The 27,585-nt window shown below is 51.5% G+C and overlaps 11 protein-coding genes across 11 annotated transcripts; 6 read left to right on the forward strand and 5 right to left on the reverse strand.

Annotated features, from left to right (window-relative positions):
* Window positions 1-2,213: 2,213 nt before the first annotated feature.
* Window positions 2,214-2,729, forward strand: N7533_008482 (uncharacterized protein; the record flags this gene model as incomplete). Its single annotated transcript, XM_057105132.1, has 1 exon — window positions 2,214-2,729. One exon carries the CDS (start codon window positions 2,214-2,216, stop codon window positions 2,727-2,729), a length of 516 nt encoding a protein of 171 aa, XP_056956581.1.
* Window positions 2,730-3,110: 381 nt separating this feature from the next.
* Window positions 3,111-6,649, reverse strand: N7533_008483 (putative C2H2 finger domain protein; the record flags this gene model as incomplete). The annotated part of the gene is made up of 5 exons (XM_057105133.1): window positions 3,111-3,229; window positions 3,314-3,454; window positions 3,588-3,917; window positions 4,282-6,219; window positions 6,481-6,649. 5 exons carry the CDS (start codon window positions 6,647-6,649, stop codon window positions 3,111-3,113), a joined length of 2,697 nt encoding a protein of 898 aa, XP_056956582.1.
* A 1,413-nt stretch (window positions 6,650-8,062) lies between these two features.
* On the forward strand, window positions 8,063-10,004 carry N7533_008484 (uncharacterized protein; the record flags this gene model as incomplete). The annotated part of the gene is made up of 5 exons (XM_057105134.1): window positions 8,063-8,132; window positions 8,199-8,416; window positions 8,485-8,614; window positions 8,675-9,071; window positions 9,149-10,004. The coding sequence occupies 5 exons, from the start codon at window positions 8,063-8,065 to the stop codon at window positions 10,002-10,004; spliced, it is 1,671 nt and encodes a 556-aa protein (XP_056956583.1).
* A 622-nt stretch (window positions 10,005-10,626) lies between these two features.
* N7533_008485 (sterol desaturase family protein) lies at window positions 10,627-11,676 on the forward strand (the record flags this gene model as incomplete). Its single annotated transcript, XM_057105135.1, has 1 exon — window positions 10,627-11,676. One exon carries the CDS (start codon window positions 10,627-10,629, stop codon window positions 11,674-11,676), a length of 1,050 nt encoding a protein of 349 aa, XP_056956584.1.
* Window positions 11,677-12,470: 794 nt separating this feature from the next.
* On the reverse strand, window positions 12,471-15,657 carry N7533_008486 (mRNA transport regulator MTR10; the record flags this gene model as incomplete). Its single annotated transcript, XM_057105136.1, has 5 exons — window positions 12,471-12,559; window positions 12,612-13,142; window positions 13,200-15,270; window positions 15,366-15,458; window positions 15,532-15,657. 5 exons carry the CDS (start codon window positions 15,655-15,657, stop codon window positions 12,471-12,473), a joined length of 2,910 nt encoding a protein of 969 aa, XP_056956585.1.
* Window positions 15,658-16,022: 365 nt separating this feature from the next.
* Window positions 16,023-16,464, forward strand: N7533_008487 (small nuclear ribonucleoprotein E; the record flags this gene model as incomplete). The annotated part of the gene is made up of 3 exons (XM_057105137.1): window positions 16,023-16,145; window positions 16,226-16,316; window positions 16,415-16,464. 3 exons carry the CDS (start codon window positions 16,023-16,025, stop codon window positions 16,462-16,464), a joined length of 264 nt encoding a protein of 87 aa, XP_056956586.1.
* A 44-nt stretch (window positions 16,465-16,508) lies between these two features.
* On the reverse strand, window positions 16,509-17,356 carry N7533_008488 (5-formyltetrahydrofolate cyclo-ligase; the record flags this gene model as incomplete). Its single annotated transcript, XM_057105138.1, has 3 exons — window positions 16,509-16,624; window positions 16,773-17,201; window positions 17,269-17,356. The coding sequence occupies 3 exons, from the start codon at window positions 17,354-17,356 to the stop codon at window positions 16,509-16,511; spliced, it is 633 nt and encodes a 210-aa protein (XP_056956587.1).
* Window positions 17,357-17,603: 247 nt separating this feature from the next.
* Window positions 17,604-18,446, forward strand: N7533_008489 (uncharacterized protein; the record flags this gene model as incomplete). The annotated part of the gene is made up of 4 exons (XM_057105139.1): window positions 17,604-17,708; window positions 17,760-17,874; window positions 17,925-18,103; window positions 18,159-18,446. The coding sequence occupies 4 exons, from the start codon at window positions 17,604-17,606 to the stop codon at window positions 18,444-18,446; spliced, it is 687 nt and encodes a 228-aa protein (XP_056956588.1).
* Window positions 18,447-18,619: 173 nt separating this feature from the next.
* Window positions 18,620-19,259, reverse strand: N7533_008490 (uncharacterized protein; the record flags this gene model as incomplete). The annotated part of the gene is made up of 2 exons (XM_057105140.1): window positions 18,620-19,022; window positions 19,108-19,259. 2 exons carry the CDS (start codon window positions 19,257-19,259, stop codon window positions 18,620-18,622), a joined length of 555 nt encoding a protein of 184 aa, XP_056956589.1.
* A 305-nt stretch (window positions 19,260-19,564) lies between these two features.
* On the forward strand, window positions 19,565-23,932 carry N7533_008491 (putative non-repetitive nucleoporin; the record flags this gene model as incomplete). Its single annotated transcript, XM_057105141.1, has 4 exons — window positions 19,565-19,847; window positions 19,919-22,372; window positions 22,426-23,195; window positions 23,294-23,932. The coding sequence occupies 4 exons, from the start codon at window positions 19,565-19,567 to the stop codon at window positions 23,930-23,932; spliced, it is 4,146 nt and encodes a 1,381-aa protein (XP_056956590.1).
* A 994-nt stretch (window positions 23,933-24,926) lies between these two features.
* Window positions 24,927-26,698, reverse strand: N7533_008492 (TauD/TfdA dioxygenase family protein; the record flags this gene model as incomplete). Its single annotated transcript, XM_057105142.1, has 4 exons — window positions 24,927-25,042; window positions 25,112-25,499; window positions 25,552-26,154; window positions 26,603-26,698. The coding sequence occupies 4 exons, from the start codon at window positions 26,696-26,698 to the stop codon at window positions 24,927-24,929; spliced, it is 1,203 nt and encodes a 400-aa protein (XP_056956591.1).
* Window positions 26,699-27,585: the final 887 nt, after the last annotated feature.

Raw genomic sequence — 27,585 nt, forward strand, 5'->3', positions numbered from 1 at the left:
TATATAGGAATCTTGACTTGAACTAGCCAGCTCGCTACCAAACTCGCGGCTTCTGATTGAAGAGGAGGTTATTGGGTTTAGTTCAGGATTTGTGCACATGTTTTGAAACTATACACCCCATAACGTGGGGCAATCTAGTATTCTTCTAGCACCATTAGATCAGACCTATAGGCATGAAAATATATGGACAGATGCTAAAACCTCTCCAATAAGAGACCCTAAAAGACTATTCGTAATTTTATTAACTACCCCCGCTGGGCAAGCCAAGGCATTGTTCTTCGCCACAACGCTAAGATGCAGATCAGGATAAGCTTACATAGCCCATTGTCTCGTGCCGAGACCTGCCTTAACTTAAGGGTCTAACCAGTATTGTCGTCTAGAGAATACCGCCATGAACTTTCACATTTGCTGACCTGATTAAAGTTCCAACCACGAGCGCGATGAACCGCCGATTGCCAGGCCACTCCTTTGATATCCCGAGCAAACCATCGTATTGAATACGGCAAAAACACAAGCATCAATCTCATTATTGAGAGGTCAATGGCTTTCAAGACTAGTCTCCGATCACCGTCGTCAAAATGAACGTCTTCAATCTGGAGGCGCCTATTTTACATAACACAGGCCATTGATGGTGGGTCTCGGTGATTCGGTTAGATGATCTCAAAATTGAGTCGCGGAACGCACCCCTTCGTTGGTCTGACGCCTATCTAGCCGGATGCGCCTGGGTGCGGTCTTAGCGTGGCCTTCGTAAAATAAGCACGATGCAGGGGCAATCCTTCCGCTGCAGGCTAGCTGGGAAATCATCAAAAGGCTTGAAAGTGGGCGTTAACGATATACAGAACCGCGGTCGCAATACTCCAGGACTCTGAACCATAAACCAAAAGAAACCTTGGAATACACTCATCAAGGCTCCGTAGAATATTCTGCATATCCTAGACTTGGAACAATGCGTTGCCATTACTATCAACTTGAAATATATGGGTCTAGCCTGGTGTCAAAGCATCGATCGAGGTGTCATTGCAACACCCAAAAATGGGCCTCGTATCCAGCGTAAATGGATACTTAATACGGAGTATCGAAGAGCGAGACAAAAACACTTGGCAGAAGCGCTACGAAGCACGATTTAAATTTTGCTTGCATTTGTATTTTCCTTATAATTGAGACCTCTCCCGTCGAACAGCTCAGACGCCTACGAGCAAACTTGAACAAAGGAGGCAGGTCGATGACAAAATTCTTCAACAGGAACACAGGCTCGCGACCGTTAACTCGAATGGGTTAGTCGGTTTATCTCTCAATAATCCCTACCGACGATCAGGAGTCCTTCCAGAAATAATATGCCGGCAGGACATTTGGACTTTCTCAGCGGGGGTGGACGCAATTATGAGCCTACTCCGCGGCAACAATTCGACCAGCAATACTCTGCGGTACTGCTGCAATTTTACATGGAGGCATCGCAGCTTCAGGCACTTTAAATAAGCGGAGGGATTGGCACTGGGGCTAAGTGTCTAGGCACAGAATGTCTCTTCAGCCTTCCTACTCACTTGAGTCCTCAATGTGACTTCGAATCGATCACGAGCCATTTTTCAAGGACTTCAGGACCTATTAGTACCTTAATCGTATCTAATTACCAGGTAGTACCATCATTTTAATGTTGAATCTCCGGGATTTTACAATAAATCACAGAAAGTATTCGTGCCAAATCCTATACGACAACTTAAAGCTCAGAAAATGAAATACAGCAGATGTCCATGGAAAATCAGTAAAAGCCTCGCTATTATAGAAATTCTCATAAGGATTGGAAGTACTAGTAGTAACTAGATTGTCAATTGATGGCAGTGTACTCTGCAAATTCAAGTTCTACGTTGAGATTATATCGCATGTTTGAATTTGTATACTGTCACCGCTCTCGTCTCTCAATTGAACTGCTCACCACTGAAACTCACCTCCACCCCAATCCCATTCACCCATTCCAACAGGGCCTTTTCATCCCTCTGAGCAATATCGTACGCAAACCTTGGAAGGAACCCGAAATCCACAAGCTCAGAGCAATTCATCCAGATCACTGTACCTCCGCAGCGCACCGCCACACCCAAGCGCAAAGCGCAAAGCTCAACCTCACCTCAACCTCCACAAGCTCCAACAGCACCAAAAGCTCGACGCCGAACCCCCCTCAAGCTCGAAACAAGCATACCTTTCATCACATCCCACCCACAATGTCCACCTCAACCACCGAGTCCAACCCGCGCTACAAAATCCTCACCCAACACTGCCGCTTCTGCAACCACCTCTTACTAGCAACAACCCGCAACCTACCGTCCCTCCCCCGCCGAACCGGCGAATCAAAAGACAAAGCCATAATCCTACCCCTAGAACCAAAGACCCAATCCGAGCCCTCAGACTCCTCAACAAAACACACAACCGTGCTCCTCTCAACAACAGTGCCGGACCGCCGCGCAACGCTAATACGCCGCGAAGACGGGATCGAAAAGCGCATTCTCCTCCGCTGCGGACGGTGCCGTGTTGTTGTGGGCTATTATCTTGATAAAGTGCACTGGGGCGCGGATAGCAAAGCTAAACCCAAAGCAGAAGGGGACGCGGAGGAGGAAGACGCGGAGGAAGAGAGGCCGCCGGCTGTGTATCTTCTGCCTGGGTCTGTTGTTGAGACGGATGAGATGGGGGAGAAGAGTGCGGGGGTTGGGGAGATGGAGTGGAGGGTTTGGGGGGAGTAGATTAGATTCGTGGGAGCAGGATTGAATACAATATACCCATTACCCTATAGAGAGACCAGAGACTCGGACCCGACCATCGGGGCTGGATCTAGATATAAACCGATCTTATTGCCTCGCGCATCACATTTATCAATACAGGATAAGATAAGACAAGACAAGGGCAGATCAAAAGACCGCGACGCCAGAAAGAAAACAATCACAATCCATATCCATGCGTAACTCGTGAAAGGGAAATAAAAGGGAACAATGTGTGGGTAAAAGCGTAGGCACAGAGAAGAGAAGAGCCGCTGCGCAACGCGACACGGCGCAGGGCAGCGCAAGGTAAAGTCAGGGTATCGAGGATCAGAGAAAACCGGCATCAAGCTAGCTAACTAGGGTAACCTAGTTGGCCAGAATGGTCTTGACGAGATCCTCATACTGGACCTTCTCGCCCATATTCGTGGCCTTGGCCAGTTCCTCGAATTCGGCTTCGGTGAGGGGTTCGCCGAGGTTTGTCAGGACTGAAGAGGGGAGGTTGTTAGAATGCTTCTTCCTGTTTGACTGATTCGATTCGCTTCATTCCGCGGCAGACGTGTGGAACTCACTGTATTTCAACTGTCCCTGGCCAATTTCGCCGGTCAACTCCTTGTCAAACACCTTGAAACCCTCGCAGTATTCCTCAGGCTCGCCGGGGTCACGGAAGCCGCCGGGGCGGTTGAGGACCTTTAGGAAGGAGTCAAAGTCGACTGGAAGAAATAAAACGTCAGTAATGATTCTCGTCTTGTTGTGGCGTGGCGTGGCATCGGCAGGCAGTCAGGGGTAGCTAGCTACAGCCAGCTACAGCCAGCCGCGGTGTTGGTAGAGCAAAGCAGAACGTACAGTCACCTCCGATAGACTCTTCCAAATCGCCAATCTCAGCCTTGGTGGGATTCTGGCCGCAGGCGCGCAGGAGGTCGCCGAGCAGGTCCTTGGCGACTTGGCCGGTTCCGCGGCGGTCGAAGAGGGAGAAAGCCTCTTTGTAGTTTGTGGAGGCCTCGTTTCTGTTAGCCATTGTGTTTGTGTATGTGTGGTGTGGTGAGGAGGAGAGTTGAATGCAGAACAGTGTGTTGTGAGTGAGGGGATCAAGGGCGAAGGGACCAATCCAGGGATGAAGTTTGGTAAAGTTGGTTGGGGGCGGGGAAGTCGGCCGAAGGGGCAATGCGTCAACAACTCACCATGATGTGATGAAAGGATGTAACGGTTAATTCCGGACGATGAGACTAGATGGTCGATTGGAATGGGGGAAGGTGAATGAAGATGAGAGTGATGTGGGTGAGAGGGAGACGATCGCCCGTTGCGCGGGCAACAACTAGCGTATACAAAGTGTCCACACTGTCGAGACCCCGTCATAGGTATAGGCATAGGTATGGGTATACATAGTACCTGAGGGTAGTGATTTAATTATATACTCCATACACTCTTCCCTAAGACCTCAATTTCACAATGCAGCTGTCCAGCAGCGCCGCCGCCTCCCCTAGCAATTCCCACCGCGGCCTCACAAACGAATCCCGCAACACCATCAACAATCCCAAACACCGATTCCTCCCTTCCATCCCCTCAAGATCATTCGGTTCGCGAACAGCACCAACCCTCGCCAAGAAAGTCTGCATATCAGCCCGACAATCACCAGGAGTGACCAGCACCGGCGGTGGACGTAACGGCCCGTCCAACGCAAACCCATACGTCCACACCACCAGCGCAGCAAAATACATCACCCAAGGCCGATTAAGTAAATAATCATCGCGGGCAACATATTCCCCAGACCGCAGCGCAGGATCCGGATTCGACGAAAAACAAGCATGCAAGAACTTCAACGCGTAGAAAGTGGCATCACGAGCCGAAGCCTTGGTAGCCCAACGCTCCGTCTTCTCACGCGCAGTGCTATAATCGCGCGCCGTAATAGATCTCCCCATCAATCGACCCGCGCCAGCAAAGATCTGAAGATCAACAATATCCACATGCGAAGCCATATGCGCCAACCCATGCAATACATCCCTCGTCTCAGACTCAGTCGACGTCGCCGGACCAAGCGCCTCGTCAAAATCCCGACGCCAATTATCAAAGGCTCGAAGAAGGGACGTCCGCCATTTATCCCGACCACCAAGCGTCTGCCCAACGCCCAGCGAACTAACCTGCAAATCCCTCTGATTCAAATGCCAGCTCACGCTCAAAAGCCCAGCCATAAGAATAATCCTCCCGAACGAGTTCGTCCGCACAGCCTGCCCATTCAACGTCCTCTTCAGACCGTCAAGAAACATAACCGGCCTGACGCCGTGAGACTGTAAGCTCGACTGAACCCTCGCGACTTCCGCAGCACTAGTTGCCGCCCAGAGCGCCTCGTCACACGGAAGCGGAAGCCTCAACTCATGCGCAACCATTTTAGCCGAGTGCCCGAACATAGTCGCATGGGTAGAGTCGAGCACGAACGCAGCAAAAGCCACACGCCGCGTAGCCTCCGCTTTAATCCAATGAGCCCAAGACTCATCCTCCTCCTTCGTATCCGGCGAATCAAACGAGGCCCGCCCAATCAGCGAACTACCCCGCCGCATAAGCGTAAGCGTCGTATCGTGATGAATATGCGCGCGTTCATGAAGGGCGCGCGTAGAAAACGTCTTTTCAAAAACTTCCAGTAAAAGAAGGGCCTGGAAGACCCACAGTCGCGCTGGCGGGCGGAAATCCGCGTCCATGAAGATTTCCCAGCGTAAATGCCACGCGATGAAACTGGCCAGTTCGGCGGCCGTTTCGGTCGTGGCTTGGCCGTGGTTTTTGTCTAGAGATGCGGCGCCGATGGCCATGATGACTAGTAAGAGGAGGTTTGGAGTGCGGTCTGCAGCGAAGGTCGGTTGGTGCAGGATTGGCATTTGGGCGTGGAAATGGTACCAGTATGAGCCGATGTAGGCTTGCATCATTCGGAGGCTGAGGACGTGGCGGTCGCTGTTGAGATCGCCGTCCATTAGGGCGTCTTTGCGCTTTGTGTCGGCGGAGTAGGCGGCTTCGTTGAAGCGGGTTGCCATGAGGTGGAGTAGTTCCTGACGCTTTTCTTCGGAGATGATAGCGGGTAAGGAGTTGGAGTCTAAGATGGAGGTCACGCTCATCGGGTGCTGTGGAATGACGGTGCAGAAATTATTGTAGTTGGGTTCGTTGATGTAGAATTGGTTTTGGTGCTGGTTTTGAACGAAGGGCATCATGCCGTAGCCTAATGGGGCCATTGGTTCACTGAATAGCCACGCTGCGAAATCATCTGCCATGGCGAAAGGCGAGCGGTTGTATGTCTCGCCGCCGAAGATCGGGTATGAGTTTGACATGGACTCGAACTCGAGCATCGTGTCTGACTGGTTGATGACACCGGCGAAATCTGTGTAATCCGAGACCGGGATGCCGGCCGTATCGATGCCAGTGGAGAGCGGGTAGGAGGTAGATGTTGGTGGGGATTTGGAATTTGTGGTGGGTGGCTCGGTCATGAAAGGGTAATCTGCGGGCGTCATTGAGGGCGACGAGGGGAGGAGGTCGGGATGAGGCCTTTGGAGGGCTCATCATGGCTATCGGCGAAGGAGTCGCGCTTTTGCAGTTGGGAGCCGCGAGTGGTGTGACGCTCGCGATGACGAACGCAGAGATCTTGTCGAACGAAAGAGCGGTAGCAGTTGGGAAAATCGCAGCGGAAGATCTGCTTGGGTGTGTCTGGGGTGGTCAGCACTGGCAGTGAAGAGGGGAGAGACGGAGGTTTGCGACATACGGTTGAGCTGATGCCGATACAGATGTTCGGCGCGGGAGTAACTCTTGCCGCAACCTTCATGAGTGCATTCGAACTTGCGATCTGAAGGGGCGCGACGGCTGCGACGGCGCCGCTTGGAGGGTTCAAGTTGATCGTCCTCCATGAGGTCAAGGTTAACGGACGTCACCATTGGGTGCCATAGCCCGACCACCTGACGGGGGTAATGGGGAGAGGTCGCGGTGGATTCTTGGATATAGTCGCTAGGGCTGTCACTACCACTAGTGCCCAGGTGGTAGCAAGTTGGGGTGAGAGAGGGAGGTGCTGAGGTGAGGTAGTAAGGTGTGAGCGCGAACAAAGTTCTCCGGGGAGTGCGGAGACGCGCAGGTGGGGTTGAGTCTGGGGATATCCAGTGACAGTCACCACTGTTATACTAGGTCACGGTATTATTTTATTTCCCCATTTTATGTAGCAGTACTTCCTGTGCCTCTAAGGTTGCTAAATTCCAGTTAAAGGAGCAGGTGGTTCAAGCCATGTAATTCAATTTCAAATTGCTTGAACACGTCACGGTTGGCCTGAGGTTAGACCTGGTGGTAATAGCAGGGCGGGTTCTAGGCTAGGTATATATAACCTTGGAAGAGACCTCGGGGTCTCTGCCAATAGTACACTGGAGACCTGGAGCTCTGGAGGGATGGCCAGCTTCAAATTTAACGAGTTTAGTACTACTAGTAGTACCTGCTTGATGACTTATATTTGATCTATCTCCGTATTCATGCTCCATAAACACTAAAATCTATAGGGTCTCAACTTCAAGTTGAGGTGTGGTGATGGACACCTGAGAATTCAGGCGAACTAGGGCTGCAACGTCGATCTTTACTAGATCTAGAACTAGAGGAAGAGGAATACGTACAAGTATCTACAGACAGTACTAGTTAATTACTTAATAACCTTGGAATTACTATTAAAGATCCCCTAGTACCTAGATACCTACCTGGGTAGGCAATTGCTAATATCTGATCTACTGCAGGCTTAAGGTTACCTGCATCCTCAACGATCCGCCCAGTTCAGTATGTACAGAGTAGATCACTCCAGATTGAGATCTCAGTCTAATTCATAGATATGAGTGTCTCTATTATGCTGACAATTGATCAAAACTCTCGTTAGCATGAGGAATTGAGTCCCAGGTTCAGCTGTGAAGATGCGGATATCTAGCGAAAAAGGTCACTCAAGCTTTACAATTATTTAGTTGGCATTGTGCGGGCCAACCACCGTAATTTATGGATAAAAATCAACCAATGACAGATTATTTTGTTCTTCAGCGGGTCGTCCGTCCCGTCAAAGCCCAAATCACTTCAACTCTCAAACACTGACCGGCACTCCACCTCCCTAAGATAGCGCCAAGACCCACCACCATCTGGGGGCCAAAATGAGCACACTCGTACGGAGTGGTATTGAAGTGGAGCGAGCTACTGCGAGGGAAAGTAAAGCAGTCTGTTTCTCGAGTGGCCCCTTTTCCCTTGCGGGGGGTTTCACATCCCCTCCAACTTCTCTCCTCATATGTTGACGTGACGACACAGAGCACAATAGCTCTGTACCCATCCGAGCTATGGGTCTACCAGTGATCAAAACCTCTGGTAGTGGGTTTCTCAAGTCTGGAGACCGATGGCAAATAAAAGGTGAGAGGTTCTCGTGAACCAAAAGACGCGATTTGACCGAAAACTAATCCGTCTCAAATATCATAGGAGTTACATATGCTGGCGCTGCATTCGAGAGAAGCCAATCTGATCCATTAACCGAAGGCGATCAGTGCGCAATCGACGCGCCTCTGATAAAAGAGCTGGGCGCAAACACCATTACCGCATATTATATCGACCCTTCAAAGAATCACGATGCTTGCATGCAAAGCTTCGAGGATAATGGAATTTATGTGATCGCGGCCATGCCTAACCTCATAGATCAGGTGCGATTTGTTTGAAAAACCCATACATGATATACAGAACCTGAAACTGATACTGGGTCTCGTTAAAGTCCAATGAGGGGTGGAATATGACACAATACACGCGCTCCGCCGGTGTTGTGGACGCCATGGCCGAATACAGCAACCTCCTAGGTCTTCTTATCGGATTAGAGTCTATCAGTTATGGCAGTTCTACCAATGGTATGATCAAAAGTTATCCTCGTGCACTCGATTCCCGGCCTAACTGACTTCCTGCAATAGACAACGAGACTAGCATAGCCCCATCTCTAAAAGCAGCAGCCCGCGATATGAAAGCGTATACTGCCGCACGAGGCTATCGCACTATTCCAATTGGGTATTTTGGCAACGATCTTGCCATGATACGCGAGGCAGTAGCTTCTTACCTGGCCTGCGGGAATAGCAGTGAAGCAATCGACTTCTATGGGCATAATCTCTACTCATGGTGTGGAGATTCTTCGTTCATAGAGTCCGGATATTCCAAATTAAATTCAGAATTTGGAGATCTGGGAGTTCCCGTGTTTATTTCGGAAACGGGATGCAATATCAATTCGCGCAAATTTTCGGACCAGCCAGTTATTTTCGGGTCTAAAATGTCTGCTTACTGGAGTGGCGCGGTTGTCTATGAATGGCATGAAAGGTATGCTTGGCCTCCTAGATAACTATTCCATTTTGCTCTCCACGCGTGGTATTGAGATTAACTTGATGATCCTTTAGTGGTAATGATTATGGTCTGGTCAATTACACTTCCACCGGGACTAATTCTGCTGCCGCGCAAACCCCGTCAATCTTGAGCGATTATTCGTCACTGAGTACGGAGTGGGCCTCGTGTACCATCAATACAACCACTCCTATGACCTTCTCAAGAACAGCTTGTCCTTCATCGAGCACCTCCTATTGGACACTTGACCCCAGTGCTTCATTGCCAACAATTGCCGGTCTTGACATTGCTACAGTAAAACGAGCCTCGGCCACAGCCACATCGACCACAACATCAAATTTGAACAACATCTCTGGCCCCACCGCTTATTCAAGTTCGAGCAGCTCGGGGCTATCAGCCGGTGCAATTGCCGGCATCGCCGTCGGCGTCACAGTGGTCTTGATTTTGATTTCAGTGGCAGGCTTCTGGTTCCTCTACCGTCCTCGGCGAAAAAGCAAAGCCGAGAAAGGGAAACAGGCAGATAGAGGCGGGCATCCCGAGGTAGCGGAATTGTCTAGCTCTGGAGGTATATTAGAAGTCCCCGCAACGGAACCTATACGAGAATTGCCCACTCCCAACGACAATTATGGCGAGTTATACGCAGGTCCTGGAACCCATACACATGAACTACCAGTGCCGGGGCCATCACGACATACTCACGAACTAGACGATACGTCTACTAGCCAAGAGGAAAATGGAGGGCAGAGAAGACCGAGCAATGTGGAGCCATCCTCATCTTCGGTGTCTGATAGAGGGGAACCTAGAGATCTCCGTGCTGGACTGTCGGGGCCTTTTCGGCCAGAGGTAGAGGGACCTCAAGTCGATGAACACTTACGAAAACCGGACCACGGTGATGAATCCGGCCGAACTTGAGATCACAGACCGGTATGATATTCAACCTTGGAACCTTCGATATCAAAATCACACTTCATAAACCAACCAAGCATACATAATACCACCTATACAAAACCGAGAAATTCCCACCATATTACCTAGCACACCTGGGCAAGTACTATTCCAAAATTCCATTCTAAAAAATATAGGCCACTTACAGTATCCTAATTATTCTGATTACTGATATCAGATCTACTGCGCCAGGCTTAAGGTTACCTGCATCCCCAGCGATCCGCAGAGTTCGGCATGTACGGTGTAGATCACACCCAAATTGAGATCTCAGTCTAATTCATAAACAGTAACCTCTGCGATTAACCAATAGGAGGACTGCCAGCCCTGTCGACCATGAGCCTCAAGAACCTCAAAAACGAGCCACTCCTACACACATGAACCGAGGTCTCCCCGCCCCACGCCAACGTGCCGAATCCCCAATTTTCATCTTCCAACAGGCAAAGTATTATTAGTAGATTTATTATAAAAGATGACCCCTCTACTTCAGGCTCTACCCCACGGGCTAGTACCTTCGCCTCCCATTGTCCATCTACAATCTATACTTCGGGCTCTAAGGGAAATTGGGTAACAACCCACCACTTTCACCACCATGAGCAACCGCAACCCAAAAGACTCAATGAAATCAACCTGGCGAACAGACAAAAGCCAATGGGGCATCCCGCACAAAATCCTCAACCACGCCAACGTCTTCCACTCAGACCTCACCCGCCCAATCCCCATCCACGCCAAAACCGACAAACTCCCCCATCTCCCAGACTGGCAATCCCACCGCTGGATCCTCCTCCACGCCAGCATCCCCCTAGCCCTCCACCAGATCTGGCTCCACTTCACCTCGACCCCCTTCCACCCCATAATAGCGTTTATATTCTACTACCAAGCCTCGCGCTTCTTCGCCTTCCGCCAACTGCGCTCCATGCGCGAATTGGGTCATCAATACGGCTACCTAGACGGCGACAAGCACGACCGCGACGGCGTGCCCGACGTCGGCGTCGGCAAAACGCTTCTATCGGTATTTCTGGCGGGGTTTGTGAGACCCGTGCTGACGACATGGCTCACATATACGACCACAGAAGAACCGCTCTACAGCCTGCTCCAACATCCTACGCGGGTCTTCTTTGAAATAGCACTGTACAGTATCGCGGTGGACTTTTGGTTCTACATTTATCACAGACTGATGCACGATGTCTCGCCGTTGTGGAAATACCACCGCACGCACCATTTGACCAAGCATCCGAACCCGCTGTTGACGATATACGCCGACTCGGTGCAGGAGTTTTTTGATATTGCGGGGATTCCGCTGCTGGCGTGGGGTACGATGAAGCTTGGCGGGTTTCCGATGGGGTTTTATGAGTGGCATGTTTGTCAGTTGTATGTTCTCTTTGCGGAGGTTGCGGGGCATAGTGGGTTGAGGATTCATGCTACTGTTCCGAATCCGTTGGCGGAAGTTATGAGGTGGTTTGGGATGGATCTTGTTATTGAGGATCATGATTTGCATCATCGGAATGGGTGGAGGAGGAGTATGAATTATGGGAAGCAGACGAGGATTTGGGATCGGGTTTTTGGGACGTGTGGGGAGAGGATTGAGAGTCTGGAGGGGAATGTTGATTATGGGAAGAAGGTTACTATGCCCATTTTTTGAGTTGGATTGGGTGGAGGGGGTTGTATATAGTATAGTAAGGTTATAATTGCTCGGTTGTGTAACTAGGTAGACTAGATTGCCGGTATTGATGCTTGAATGATTTAAAGCGTGGTTTTGATATCGAAGATTGAATGTACTACCAGCGGTCCGAGTATGCATTAGTGCGGTGGCCAGCACAGCTCGACAAACATCCAGTCACATCCCTAAACTACAAGCTACACTCCAGGGCTCTTAGATTTCGTACTAAGTACCACTACAGAGACAAATTGCAAGTCCACATAAACATAAACATTGACGATTCACGTCAAGATATTCTCTATCATCACGGTGCGTAGTGCGTAACTAGACGATAATTGGGATTCGATTCTCGAGGAATCCCGCACCTGGGCAGTCGCGCCGAGCCATACCAGACCAGACTAGTCCCATCATGATGAAACCCGATCAGACCAGACCAGACCAGACCAGTCCAGACCAGTCCAACCCGATCCAATCCAATTCGATTTCACCTGGCAGCCAATAGCCGGCTTGGCACTGCGCATCGGCGTCGGGTCATAAATCATCATCACTAGACCACCGGAAGTCGTTGCCATCATATGAACATGGCGCGTTAGAGAAAGAGGAAAATGGGAATAACATAACACCGATGTGCAAATGCTCGGAGGAAGGGGGTGGGTTCCTTTTTTGGTTGTGTCTTCAGGCGAGACGAGACGAGGCGAGACGACATGAGACGACACCCTGAAACACAAAGGAGGAGAAGGGAAGAAGAGAAGAAGAAATATACAGAGGGGTTATCCTCATCCGCTGAATCGGAAGCGGGTCGCCTCTAGACGGCCCAGTCCGTCACGGGGTGCAACGTTGCGGCGGCGGTAAGAGTTGGTGAAGTCTAAAGGATGTTAGTCGAATGGAAATCCTAAATGACAAAGAAAGAAACTTACCCTGAAGGAGAACGCGGATCTTGCGGGTCTCGCCAGATTGAACCTTATCGGCGATACTCTTAAGCAAACGCTCGGCCTCACCTCCCTTCATGGAACCGGCTGGTAGCATCTGCAAGGTAGACTGTAACCAGGCACCTGTCTCATGGGGCAGCAATTGGAACATGGTCATCATGATGCCCGATGCATCGGGGAAGCAGTCGCCAGGGAATGTGAACATCATGCCTGTCAGAATTCGCTGGGAGAGCAACTCGCCGTGGGAGATAAGAAGATTTTTGACGGCTTCCATAACCTCTGGTGGAGTTTGGTAGGGTTCGCCCTCGGGGCTGGTGAATCCAGAAACCATTGGCTTCTCAAAGGCGAAGCCGAAGAGGTCTCGGTAATAGTGAAGTGTGGCGATAAGAGGCTCCGTCTGCTGGAGAGTGAGAGCACTGAGAGCTGCGGAGAAGGTGGGGACGGCAAGGTTTGAGCCAATGTACATTTTGGGGTAGTAGCGGACGGCGTCGGAGGACAGTCGGAAGAAATCCTCAATAACTAGCAGGGTTAGGTCAGAAAATGTTTATCAGGAAGAGACAAGGGGCGAGTGCCTACCGTCAGGGAGATTATCTGGTGGCAGGTCGTTCATAATTCGGAGGAATGCCACTGCTTGCTGCTCGTAGAACTGGTAGACAGCATTGCTGGTTGCTTGGTCGACAAACTCGGCACCATCAGAGAATTCGCGCACCACGGCATCGGTGGCCCACAAGAAGCATCCCTCGCGAGACGCCTCAAAGCCACTGGCGATACTTTGAGCGAGAGTAGGCAGTAGCGGAGTCATGGCGGTGCGGTAAGAGATGACCATGTAGCGCCAGCATCGGCAAACACGTTCCAAAATCGGGGTAGAGGAGGTGAAGTTCATAACGATCGTAGTCATGATGGGGAGGATTTCGCCGCAGTACTTCACGGCAGGGTTCTCCTCACCGGGGGCACAGATTGGCGTCACCACCTGCACAAAGATGGTGATCAGCTGCAAATGATCCGCAACTGCACGTTGGCCTTCTTCATCCTGAGCGTTGTTGGCAAGGTTCATGATGCGAGCCATAATTGGGTCACAGAACATCTTGAACGACTCGTAGATCTTCTCCTTGGGCTGTACGGACACAACGGCTGCGACACCCTCGGTAACCTCTTCCTGGCTTGTAGGCTTGAGCTTATCCAGCACCGACTCGAAGAATGTGTGGAGCTGGTTGATGTGGCCGCCAAGGAGCTTTTGACAATCCGTGCCCAGGAACTTGAATGCCAGTGCTGAGGCCTGGATAACCTCTGCGGAACTGTGGTTGAACCCAGAGATAACGTAGTTGAGTTGAGCCTCGAGGGTCTCGGGGTGCAGCGCTGTCCACTCGGTGTAACGAGCAAGGGCCATGATGGCCTGGAACCGGATCTTCTCCTGGTTGGGAATCTGCACGATCAATGGAACCAGCTGGCCCAACACAGTGTTTTCCTCGGGGTCTACCATACGGCCCATAGCCCGCAGGCCGAAGAGTGGTGCCTCGAGCGCCTGCCAATGAGGAACGTGGTTGTCGCTAGCCTGCGAGGCATAATTGGCCACCCATTGTTGAATGAGCTGGTAGATCTTGCCCAGGCAGTCGGGCACGCCGACGACGGCGCAGCAGTCCTTCAGAACATCGCCCATTTGATGACGGAATTGACGGAACTTTTCTTCTTGCTCACGATCACCTCCAAACAGATCGGTCTCATCATCCTCCGGTTGGGGGAACTCCAAATGCTTCACCATGATGTCCACCAATTGGGAAAAGATATCTTGCAGGCTGACTCTAGCCTCAGGATAACGATCAAGCGTGATGTACTGCTTCAACTCATACCAAAAGATAAAGGTCAAAGAAATCGCATCGCGCTCCCAATCACGCGCAGCGCACTCCAAAACTGCCTCGACCAAGCCACGGAACTCACCAGGAAGACGCGCAATGAGAACCGCCCAAGCCTCACCAGCCTCGGAAAACATTCTCGTGATACCCTTGAACGCCTCGAGATCCTCCGCCTCAGCGGTCTCAGCAATCTTCGGTCGCAGGGCCATGAGGCGGGGGTACAGGGCCTGGATTATGGGAAGTGATTCGTTGACATCGCGGGTATCACGGTAGAGAGTGCACATGCAGTCGACGCCAGCATCGAAAGACACGTCATTGTCCAATGCTTTCAAAATGACATCCATGAGCGGTGACTCGACAACCTGGGAAGCGGGGATTTCGCGCAACCATGAAGTGATGCAATCGAGCAGGCGCGGGTTCGTGGCGGCCGTTGGCGAGGACTGTGAGTATCCGATCAACAACTGCATAACCTGTTCGGCATTGTCCTCTAGCAATTCCTTAGTTCTCTGAATGAGATCATCCTCGCTGAGATTGATCTTGCGGCCCTCGGTCACTTCTTCCGGCAGGATCTTCAGAAACTCCAACACACAGTCCCCCGCACTGCTGCCCAAAGCTGAGCCCACAGTGGCCAGGACATCCTTCCATGCGAGCATCTGGATCGCCAAGCTTGCCAAACATACGCATAGCTGAGTCTGAATTGGGCGTGGACCGGAAGCAAAAGCCACCAGGAGGTTGAGCACGGAATCTCGGAGGGCGACGACGGCATCGGGGGGAAGTTGGTCAAGGTCAAAAACGATCTAGCTTCTAAGTTAGCCCCGCGCATAGCTGGTAACCTTATCAGCAGTATCATATTTTCTCTCCCCGGCTGCTTTCTTCTGTTTGGTTGCCTCACCTTTCCTTTCAATGTTGTTGCGGCGAACAATTTAGCTTCGACGGGGACATCGGGGGACTGTAATAGGGAGTGGGTTGTTTGCCAGGCCTCGATCTGTGACGCGTGAAGATTAGCATTGAGAGGGGCAAATATGGTGGCTAGATGATTGGTTTGAGATTGAGCATACAGATTTCTGGAACTTCTCAAGGAATTCGTGGGCTTGGGTCTTCTCGGACCTAGCCACATTCCCTTGCATGGTCGCGACGGCCGCTAGGACCGGGGCAAATGCCTGCCCACTTTCCTTGTCGGCCATGATGGAGGGAAGGGGGGGGAGGAGGAAAAAAGGGCGCGGGCGTGTATCAGACGGTGATAATTGTAAGCCCAGACCTGAAAAAAAAAGAAAAGAAGGGAAAGGTGGAAGGGTGGTCAAAGGAGAATTAATTCGCAAAGAGGGAAGGGAAGGTGGGATGGTTGGTGATAGCCCGTGATGTGTAACCTTAGTGCCTGAGTGCCCGATAAGTCAGGCATGAATACTCTAGGGCGGTCAGATGACACAGCCAATCAGATACCACATCATCTGAGATATCACGTGCCCTGAGTTTTACGGGCGCTCTCAAGTCGGACTTGCCCACGCGCGACTTAACTGCGACTGATTCATTCCTCCCTTCACTCGCAATCATGCCTCCCCGCAAGACGCTTTTGGCGCCTATCCACTTTATTTTCAGCTTGCTGCAGAAGCGCAATACAGTTTCAATCTGGCTGTATGAGCAGTTGGCCTTCCGCATTGAGGGCAAGATTCGGGTATGTGCACCTGGACCTGGTGATAAGAAGGAGCTTTCAAGTACCCGCATTGAGCTTTGTGACTAATGCGCGTTATCTAGGGTTTTGATGAGTTTATGAACCTCGTCATCGACGACGCGGTCGAGGTGCGCCAGGCTACAAAGACAGAGGAGGAGAAGCGGAGGCCGCTTGGTATGCACACCATGCTCATTCCGCAATGCAGCTTTAACTGCTACTGCTACTGCTACTGCAGTAATTATTTTAGTCATGCTAATATTTTCAATTTCCAGGTCAAATCCTGCTCAAGGGTGACAATGTGTCGCTGATCCAGGCCGTTTGATGCCGTCCATCACCTCACTTCCTTTATCCGTACCACTTGCCTGATTACGACCTGCGGTCCAGATACCGCCCATCACCCACCACGACCGCATCGATCAACCAGTCATGATCCACGACGGGAATTTCCTCGGCGAGCAACTGCTCCTGGAGAGACAGGGCAACTAGCGGAGTTTCAGTTTTCAGTATTTCAAGTTTTATTTAAGCTTCACTTTTCTTCGCGGGGACACAAAAATTCGGGGGCTTCTTATTTTTTTTCTCCCCCATCATGGCCTTGAGTTGTTGGAGGGGTCTCTTGGAGGGGTCTCTTACCGAGGAACGGCATCTTGTTGCTCCATTTAGAATACCGTGTTAGAAAATGATCATAATACCCTTTCCCATGACCCAATCGACGAAATCCTTGATCAAAGGCCATGCCCGGCATGACAATGAGATCTAACCCGGTGGCCTCGAAACAATTGCGGCGTCCGGGGATTTGCGTAGCCTGTAGTGAAGGGATGCCCCATTTGTCGGGCTGGAGGGATTCAAACTCGGCCATGGAGTTCAGAGCTAGCATATCCATGATCGACAGCTGGTCGACTTTGTGGATGTATGGGATGTATACGTTCTTTCCGTTTTGTAACGCATCTTGAACGATATTGCGGGTCGACAGCTCACCGGCTGGCATGGACAGATAAACGGCTATACTCTTTGCATTTTGGTACTCGGCCAGGGATAGAAACTTGGTTGTGGCCGAGACAGCTGTGTCGGAGTGTGAGTCAAGCAACATCACCTCAACTTATCCGTGCCTCTGAGTAAAAAGACTTACATTGCTGAATAATGGAAGCGGAAGAGAGATTATCAAAGACCCCGCGCATCCGCTTACGCAGATCCCTCTTTGCTGTTTGGAGAGCCATGCCTCAAGAGATATGATATGATTCAATTGCCGCGGGAAAGGGAAGGGAGGGGTGAGGATTACTCCAGGGTTTGGCCCAAGGTGGTTTAGGGTAGATTCCTGATAATTGATAAGAGTGGGACTAAGGTAGGGTGACTGGGACTGGCATGCCTGGAGTCCCTTGTTGATCCCGTGAAGAAGGGATGGATACTCTCAGTGAAATGTGTTTCTTCTCTTCTTCGTGAACCAAAGGTAGTAAAATAACGACAATGATTTTCCTGTGGGCGCTTCTAGTGTGTACGGTGGCGGCGTTGAATGCGGAAGATTTGGTGGGGACGTGGACAACCAAATCGAAGCAAGTCTTAACTGGACCGGTATGACTTGAACAACAACAACAATCACACAAACACCTCTGACAAATCTAGGGTTTCTACGATCCCATTAACGACAAATTTCTGGAGCCCAACTTGACCGGCATCTCGTACTCTTTTGACGGCAAAGGTCACTATGAACAGGCTTTCTACCGCGCTATTGCGAATCGTGAGTATACTTCATACTTGATAGCTTAAGGTGCCTGCTAACACTCCTAGCCACCGACCCATCCTGTCCCTCGGGAATCATGCAATTCCAACATGGAAGCTACTCTGTTTCAGCCGATGGTTCCATGATACTTCATCCGATTGCCAGCGATGGTCGACAGTTACTCTCCGAGCCCTGCTTAAAAAACACCGCCAGCTATACTCGATACAACAACACTGAACATATCAAGGTAATCACCACTGGCACCACTCCAATAAATAGAATGATTCTAACACAAGACACAGTCCTTCTCCGTTTCCGTCGATGCCTACCATAAAGTCCCCCGACTCGACCTGACTCAGTCCAGTGGGACTATCATGCATCCTATGTTCCTGGCATACCGTCCCCCAAAGATGCTACCTACCAACACCCTCAACCCCATGCCGACAGCATCTGGCAAGAATAAGAAGCGAGATCTGTCCAGTCCCGACCTTCACCTCGTGATCAAGGAAGAATTGATTAATCCGAATCATTGGTGGTGGTTTGGCGTGCTGGCGACGTCGCTCGGTGGTGCCGCTTTCTTCTTTTCTTGAGTGTCTATCTAACTGGAATATCCATAATATCCTATCCAGCCTTAATTGCATTTCTCTGATTAAATCAACCACATAAGTAGTATTGAGAGGGGATATCTATTTAATGATAAGACTATTGTAACACTTTATGGTAACACTATTGTACATCGCAATCCACCCAATCCAAGGGAAACCTAGGCGGAAATCGCCTCGTTGACCAGCTTGGCAACTTCATTGCGGTTGACAGGCTTGCCGTCCAGAGGTCCACTGGGGGCAAAGAGGGCCTTCAGGATCAATCCCTTGTTCAACTTGGCTCCAGATTCCTTGATGGTAGCAATCTCCTTGGTCACAATGGCTTGCATTTCCTCCGCGGACAAGGTCTCAACCTGACTAGCATACTCCTCCAGAACGGCTACCTGCGCGTCCTCCTTCTCCTTGAGATCGAGTCTCTCGGCAGCGAGGAATTCTTGAGCAGCTTCTTTGGAAGCGGTCGCGCGTTTTTGGAGGAGCGAGAGTAATTGGATGTCTGTTGAGATGGGGGAAGAGGTCTTTTGACTGTTGTTGTATTCGGAGATGACGGCACGGAGGACATTGAGTCTGGAAAAGGTGGTGATGGTCAGTAAGAAGTTCTGTTTCTCTTCCTGCTTTCCTCTCTCACAACACAGATAGCAGAAAGTCTCACCTGGAAGTATCCTTGGCTCTCATGGCAGTCTTCAGATCCGTTCGTAGAGTAACCATCAGTGGCGGCGTGGCAGGGCTGGCGGTGGAGTTCCAGCGCACAAAGCGCATGGAGCGCAGAGGTCGCGCAGATAGACGGGCAAATTGAAGAGACATTGTTTCAGAGTGTGGGTGAATATAAATTAAAGTGAAGGTGTAAATGTAAAGTTAATTGAAGTGAATTGAATGTGAAGGCGGAAGATCCCTCGTGGTCCGTGCACCTTCAATTGTTGATTCGCGCTTTTCGCAAAAGACTGCCTCAATTCCCTCCTCCGCCGCAATCATCCTCCCTTCTCCCCACCCACGACTTCCACACCATCTACACCTGAGGGAGCTCGGTTTCTTTCATAAAGGAAGCTTCCTATTTTTTTCCTTCTATCGGGGAGCTCTCCCTCCTCCCTGCTCAGCTCCCTAGCTGTATCATGTCGTATCCGAACCTTCGATCGAACCTCCTCCCTCCGGGGACACCCCAGAGGCCCCTTCCTGGAGCTTTCCTTCAGACTCCAGCTCCTCCTCAAAATGTAACACCAGCTCCGCCATCTCGACCGGTCCCTGCACAGACCCAGACCCCATTGCCCAGGATGGCTCCGGCGGTCACCCAGATATCAAACCGGGCCTTGACCGTTGAAGAGCGCGGGGCGCATACGATCAACAACACATTGGCCCAAGAAGCTCGGTATCCGGACTTGGACAGCTATCTGTCGCGTAAGTCAGACCTTTGCTCTGCCCTCTTTCCACCGCTATGCTTTCCGATCTATCCCAGCTAACTTGAACAGAGGGATTCTCATCCGATTATGATATCCCCGGCACCCCATCATGGGCCCCCTTCCAGAAAGTAAAAACATACAACATCCCCGATATGATCTTCGATCAATACAATCGCGCCCAGGTCTCGACAAGCATGGGGTTGTTCGCCGAGATCAACCACGCGTGGGTGGCTATCGACCACGCGCTTTACCTTTGGGATTTCACACACCCGAACCCTTCCTTGGTCGGATTTGAGGAGCAACCGAACAGCATCAATGCGGTCAAGCTGGTTAAACCGCGCCCAGGTGTTTTCTTGCCGGGAGTTACTCACCTGCTGGTGGTGTCGACGACCGCCGAGATGATTTTGCTGGGCATGAGCTGTGAGAAGACACCAAGCGGAGCATCCACAGTGTCCCTCTTCGAGACGAAGATGTCGGTTTCCATTCGCGGCATGGATGTCAATGTGATCACCTCGTCTGACTCGGATGGCCGTATTTTCTTTGGAGGAACCTCTGACAACCACGTGTACGAACTCACCTATCAGCAAGAGGAACGCTGGTTCCAGAGCCGCTGCGCAAAGGTCAACCGCACGCTATCCCGATTATCAGCTTTCGCCCCCTCGGCAAGCTTATCCAACCTAGCGCACATCGTTTCCCACGAGCACATGGAGCAGATGGTCGTGGACGAAGGTCGGAAATTGCTGTACACACTCTCTTCGGAATCGACTATTCGTGTGCTTCACATGAAAGCCGATGGTACCCTGAAGCTTGCTATCACCAAGAAGGCAGTGGATATTTACGCCAACATCGGACACACAATCGCATCCCACGAGACTCTGAACCCCAAGGTGAAGATCGTCGCTATCAGCCCTGTTCCTGCTGCGGAGGCATCTCGATACCACTTGGTTGCGACTACGGCTACTGGTTACCGCATCTTCCTCAGTGCCACTAGTGCGTACTCTTGGAATGAGCCGACTGGAACCAATGCTCCGACCAGCATGCAGGCGCAGCATATTAAGACTCCGCCAGTGGATATAACCACGATTTCAAGAGATGCCAACGGCAACCGAATCCAGACTCCCGCTACCCGTGGAGCAATTCAATCCCTCACACCTACTCGCATGGCGACTAGATTCCCCCCGGGCTACTTCTTCTGTTTCACCTGCAAGGATGCCACGCAAAAGGAGGACACCTTGTTTATCTCCACGCCTGATTCTGGCAGACTCGCCCGCCCTCATGAAAGCTCGACTGCAGCCCAAGCACCCGAGTCGGCTATCTGGATGAGCCTCGGTGGCAGAGCTGAGGATATAGGACTCTGCTCGGCGCCTCTTCCAGCCACAGCCGGCGGATTCGGTAACGAGATGGCCGTTCAGTTCGACTATCCCGCTGCCGAAGTTGCAATCTTAACTAATACCGGAATCTTTGTCATCCGCCGACGACGACCAGTGGATATCTTTGCCTCGCTGGCACGGAGCGGCAGTCTCAGCCATGATGGCCTGGACGAGGTTCTGAAGCAATTTAGCCTCGGATTTGGTCGAGCCGAGACTCTCGCGACAGCTCTGGCAGTGGCATGTGGACAGGGAATGGAGATTTCATCCGATCAGCGTCTGACAACGATCAGTGATCCAGACGTGCTGGAATTCGCTCGCAAGATCTTTGTCGGATTCGGTGGCAAGCCCACACCAAACCAGGATATCAGCGACAACACAGCTCTTACCATCGACGACGTGACACCTTCGCCCCGCCACCAGGGTATTGCTCTCTACATCTCGCGTCTCCTCCGGTCGATATGGAAGAAGGAGATTGCCAAGGTTGGCAAAGCCTCCAACGGCGCTATCACAGTTTCCGCCTCTGTGCCAAATGCCAAGCTTCAGACAGTCCAGCAAAGCCTATCATCGCTGCAGGAATTCTTCAAGGTCAACCGCAGCTTCATTGAGGGTCTGAGCGGTCCTGACGCACTTGCTCGGGCGGAGTCCAAGGCCGCGGTGATTGAACTGCAGGCCGAGCATCGTGCCGTTCACTCGCTTGTGCAGCTGGTCTCACACACTATCGAAGGCCTTTCCTTTGTCCAGGTTCTTTTTGATGAGCGTGTTGAAGAGATCGTTGCCACGCTTCCCGCCGAGTCGAAGGATCGATTCCTGAAACTCACCTTCGAGGAGCTGTTCAGCACCGGCAAGGGCCACGAGATCGCCAAGGAGCTGGTCAAGGGTATTGTGAACCGCAACATTGCCAAGGGTTCCAATGTTGAGACCATTGCGGACGCGCTTCGACGCCGCTGTGGCAGCTTCTGCAGCACCGAGGACGTGGTGATTTTCAAGGCGCAAGAGCTGCTCAAGCGCGCGTCGGAGGCTGGAGCTAACTCGGACTTGGGCCGAAACCTCTTGAATGAGAGTCTCAAGCTTTTCCTAGAGGTGGCCGAAAACCTCCCCATGGATTACTTGGTCTCGGCCGTGGATATCTATATCAATAATGAATTCTTTGCTGGTAGGTTTGATCCAAGATCGTTGCTGTGCTCATGCTAACGCTAACCCAAACAGGTGCAATCCAACTATGTCTCAACGTCGCCGGCGTCTCCGATAAAGCCAATCTCGCGCTCTCTTGGATCATGGACGGCCGTCCCGCACAGGTGCCTATGCCCCCGAGAACCTTCGGTGTACACCCGCTCACATCCCCACAGGACCCTCGCAGGGAACACTTCTACTTCCGCAAGCAATGTTACGACCTCGTGTCGAAGGTGATGGTAGCCGTCGACACGCTTACCGCCAACGATCCCGGCTTCATCGACGGCCAACTAACCCAGATCGCCAAACGGAAGAACGAGGCTTATGGCGTGATTTCCGGCTCTCAAGACGAAGTCTTCCTGACCAGCTTGTACGACTGGTATTTAGAACAGGGCTGGAGCGACCGCTTGCTGCAGACTCAGTCTGCGTTCGTGGTGACATATCTCGAGCGCAAATCTACCGACGACATCGCCCATGCCGATCTGTTGTGGCGCTACTACGCCCAGTCACAACGGTTCTTCGAGGCCGCCAAGGTTCAATTCCAATTAGCTCAGAGTGCGTTTAATTTGCCTCTGAGCAAGCGGATTGAGTATCTCGGCCGCGCCCGAGCGAATGCATCAACCTTTACCCCCGATGTCGGTCGCCAGTCTCGACAGCGTCTGCTGCAGGAGATCGGCAACCTGATCGACGTGGCCAACATTCAAGACGATCTTTTGCAAAGACTAAAGGATGACACCCGGATTGCGGGCGATCGTAAGGCGGAAGTCCTACAGGACGTGGACGGCCCGGTGATGGATATTAGTACGGTAAGTAACAACCCCACCAGCACGAGTCCAGACCACTCGCTCGTCTGTATCTTTCCTTCGGCAGTTCAGTCACTAACCGTCCGCCCCATTAAATCCAGCTCTTCAACCAATACGCCGACTCCGCCAGCTACTATGACATCTGCCTGCAGATCTTCTATCTAGCAGACCACCGCAACGCAGCCGACATCAAAGCCACCTGGCAACACCTAATCCAAGACCTGCACGCAAACACCCTACAAGCCGGCTCACCACAGCCCTACGAAGCCATAATCGAAAAAATCCGCAGTCTAGGCTCCCGCCTCCGAATGTCCGAAACGGTCTTCCCAGTCCGCGAACTCCTCCCAATTCTAGAACGCTACTCCCTCGAACACCAACGCGGCACCACAACCTCCACCAAATCCTCCTATGGTCCGACCAGCCACTGGGTCATCGACCTATTCCTCGACCTGGGCGTCGCATTTGAGTCCCTCTACGCCGTTCTCGAAGCAATGTACTATACAGAAGAAGCGCCCTTCCAAGGCGCTAATCGCCGCTACATCGCGGCCGACCTGGTGTACTTGTTGCAAGGGTGGTTCAACGATAGCGCGCAGCTGGGTGGGATGGTATTCGGATCCGAGGCCGCGGCCGAGCGCGTGTCGGAGACTTTGTTGCTCGTGCAGCAGGGTGCGCACAATACTGCCGAGGTCCGCGACTGGAGCGAGAAGTTGCGCGTGGACATTTCGCATATTCTGGCTTAGGGCAGATTCGATTAGACCCAGACTGGTCTAGTCGGGTTCACCCCAATGCAGAGTACTTTCTCTTCGCTTTGTCTGGCCCCCACGCTAGTGCTGCAGGGGTTGGTTGCGGAAAGTGATCGTGGTGATGAGAAGCGAAGCTAGCCGATGTGCTGTGATGCGGTGGGTTTGTCTTGTCTCGCCTCGTCTTGTCTCGTCACGTCACGAGTGATGGCCCTAGACTGGGCTGGCTGGGCTGGACGGGGTGTAGGAAATGGAATTTTGACGATAGTCCCCTTCTTTTTATGTATGGTTTGGTTGTTGGTGGTCCTGCGCATGTTTTGTATTCTAGTGCCCCGGACCGGGCGTTGTTGGACGGTAATAGGCATTGCGATTCACCCCCTTTTTTTCTTCAATTCGCTGGCTTTTTACGGCTACAAAAAGATTTTCATGGTAATATGAGAGTGTATATCCATCGGTTTCGAGTTCACTTCAGTGTGCTGTAGCTACGGAATAGAGTACCGTAGTACTAGTGCCATCCGTGCTAGGCGCAGATTAGGCACCTCGGCAGGTGTATACTAGTGGTACGGAAAATAGATCCTATCCAACTCTTCTCCCGGAAGGTCTTGCATATTCAAGTTCCAGGCCGAGCTCTCAGGCCGATCATTGCTGAGAAAAGGAAATCAACGCGAATCAATATCCGAGTCCGCGTGCATCAGCGGCATCCACCTACTGCCAAGCCAAGGATTTCAGAAATGCAGCGTGGCCAAGTGGGCCATCTGATAAAAATGGAGTGGATAGTTGTGTCCACAGTGTGGTGCGTACTAGTAGTATCCAGCCATTCGATGATCCATAATTTACCAATATGGCCGTGTGTGTACGGTGAGAGAAGCCCAGGTACTCAGGACGAAGAGAGAGATAAAATTAAGTATAACCGAAACAACAGCACGCAATCTAAAGACCCCCAAAAAACCCCATCTAGAAACAACGCAGACCAGAACAGCGAAGAACTTTTCCACTACTCGTCAAACTCATCATAAACGGGAATCGGCTTCTCGCCCAACGCAGCAAGGCGGAAGATATGCCTCGCCTTGGCACCATACTCATCATCCAGATAATCCACAATAGCCGAGTCTAGCAGAGCAGCAGTTAGCAATTGACACCAGAACCACAATAGAACAGAAGAAAAGGAGTGCCACTCACGAGTCGTCGACCGATTATCAAACATAACAATAGTCCTCGGCTGCCACCTAACCCTAGCCTGAAAATCATGGCCCGTGATAATATGATTCATCAAAAAGTCCAACATCCACTTCGTCTCGGGCTCCTTCAGCCCCGGAATCTTCGTGATAAATTCCTGATTCAGGAATAAACACTTCTCACCCGTAACAGGGTGAACACGCACAAGCGGGTGCACACTATCAACCGGATCCTTGCGCACCAGCCCGCCCGTCAACCGGGTATGATGAATCATTTTCGCCGACGAATGGACTGCCTTCAGCGTATCCAGGAACGACCTCAGCGTCGGACTAAGTCGCTTATACGCCATATCCGTCGCGCTGAAGACGGTGTCGCCGCCGACCTCGGGGCCCTGCAGTAGACCCAGCATGACGTAGCCGGGGGGGCTGGATCTCGTAGCTGACGTCCTGGTGCCAGAGGGTTGTTGTGGTGCGGGCTTCGAGGAAGCGGGCGATTTCGTCGCGGTTGCCGTCGCGGTGGATGACGTGGAAGGCTGGGTGGTTTCGAATTGAGCCTGAGACGGGCTGGTAATTTGGTTTGCCGAAGTAGCGCATGAAGGACTCTTGGGCGTCGGGGCCGTCGTCTATGAGGTTTTGGTCGGGGAAGGCGAGGACTTTGCGCTCGGAGATGAGGAGGGCGAGTTCATCTTTGGCGGCGTCGGTGAGGGTGTTTAGTTGGAGGCCTTCGATTGTTGTGCCGATGTTGGGTTGGATGTGGGTTATCTTTATGGAGGGGTTGGATGGGGGGAGGAGGTTTGGTTTGTGTTTGCAGGCGCGGAGGGCTGGGTCGTTGTATTCGAATGGTGGGAGGGGGTCGAACCAGATTGGGTCCCAGGTTGGGAGGTATTGAGGGTATGGGGTTTTGATCTTGGATTGTTTTTTCGACGTCAACGTAGGGGATGTTGATGTCGTAGCTGATTGGGATTTCGGGTTTGTGTGCGTTTGTTTTGTTGGCACGGATGAGGGGGGCCGAGGAGGGCATTTTATGATGCTTTGGCTATGTTGCAGCTGTACAAAGAGTAATGTAACCTGAATGCAAGCTGTGCCTAGGCAGTGGAGTAGAAAAAGCAAAAATAAAATGGAGACCAACAGTTATCTGATCCGACAGCAGTTCGTCTTATATAGAGTCCTGAGTAACCGGACAAACTCATGGAGATCGCGTCAGATAGCGTAAGGACAGGGCCCGATATCGAAGCTCGCAAGGTTCTAGCTGCATCCTTCAAACACTAGCTTATGCCCTTTCATCTCCGAGTGGTCGCCCGAGAGAAGGTGTGTACCTAGGTAGATACCTTCTGGACAGGGGTGGAGCATTGGAGACATTCGGACCACTAGGGGCCGTTTGTTGCAAGAGGAGCGGTCAGCGGGGCCCCTCCAAGAAAATCAAATCAAAAAGAAAGGAAAAAAAAAACGTGCTCTGAAAATGAGATCAAGGCGATTCATGATTAACACCACTGACATCCCGGTGTGTTCCGTTCTCTGGTGGGGAGAGAGCTGCATCATCGTTTACTAGTACAAGTACGGGAGTGCGGAATACGGAGGATGGAGACATCATATGGATACATAATATGGATACATGATCCAATCCTTTCCGATGCGCTAATTTCCACCCAATTGACCACTACCGAGGACGGAGTACGGAGTGTGCATCCCAAATTTGCCCAAATTTGCCCAATTTCAGGGGCAAGAGGGGTTACCCCTCCACCCCCTTGGATACCTAGATACCTGGATATCTGGATATCTGGATACACTCGATAGGCTCGATAGTGGATTGCCACATTGGCGACACACACACCGCTCTATTGCAGAGCGGAATTGGGCGCATCAGTCCGAATGAACTGGGAAGAAGCATGCAGGTATCAGGCAGGTGGAATGGCAATTGCATTATCTGCCGTGATCGAAGAGTGGGCCAACGAATCGGACCGAGTTCCTAGTTCCTAGCCTAACCCTTGGGTTCCTAGCCAGAGTGGTGGGAAAATGTCAAAAAAAAGATGGAACAGAAATGGAAGAAACGGTCTCTCCTAAAGTGGATTAAGTGGATACAGCGAGTCAGCCAGGTCCAACCCGGCAGGTTTGTTCCTAAAATGCCAATGCCATCCCATGCCAATACTTGCTTGTGGAGAGATCATCATTGGACCGACGTCAAAGATGCGGTCTGCCCTGATCCTCGATGCTGCGTTGTACGAACTCGGTTGCAGAGGAGCCGATAGGAGTGCGTCGTATGATGTAATTGGGTATTCCGTGGTGGAGGTGTAGGAGGTGAAGGTGAAGGTGAATGTGTAGGTGGGGGTGAAGTTGAAGGGGTGGAAGACTACTCTGTTCACAAGGTACTCACTGTGCAGTGGTTGCAGGACGGAGTATGAGATCCAGGATACTGGATACAGAGTACCTCGTGTATCCATATTCTGTAGTACGGAGTACTCCATAGGGTATACTCCGTAT

This window comes from Penicillium manginii, assembly GCF_028828005.1.
Source record: "Penicillium manginii strain IBT 31320 chromosome Unknown utg000006l:1.0-4164085.0:1.0-4166146.0, whole genome shotgun sequence".
In the NCBI taxonomy this organism is placed as follows: Eukaryota; Fungi; Ascomycota; class Eurotiomycetes; order Eurotiales; family Aspergillaceae; genus Penicillium; species Penicillium manginii.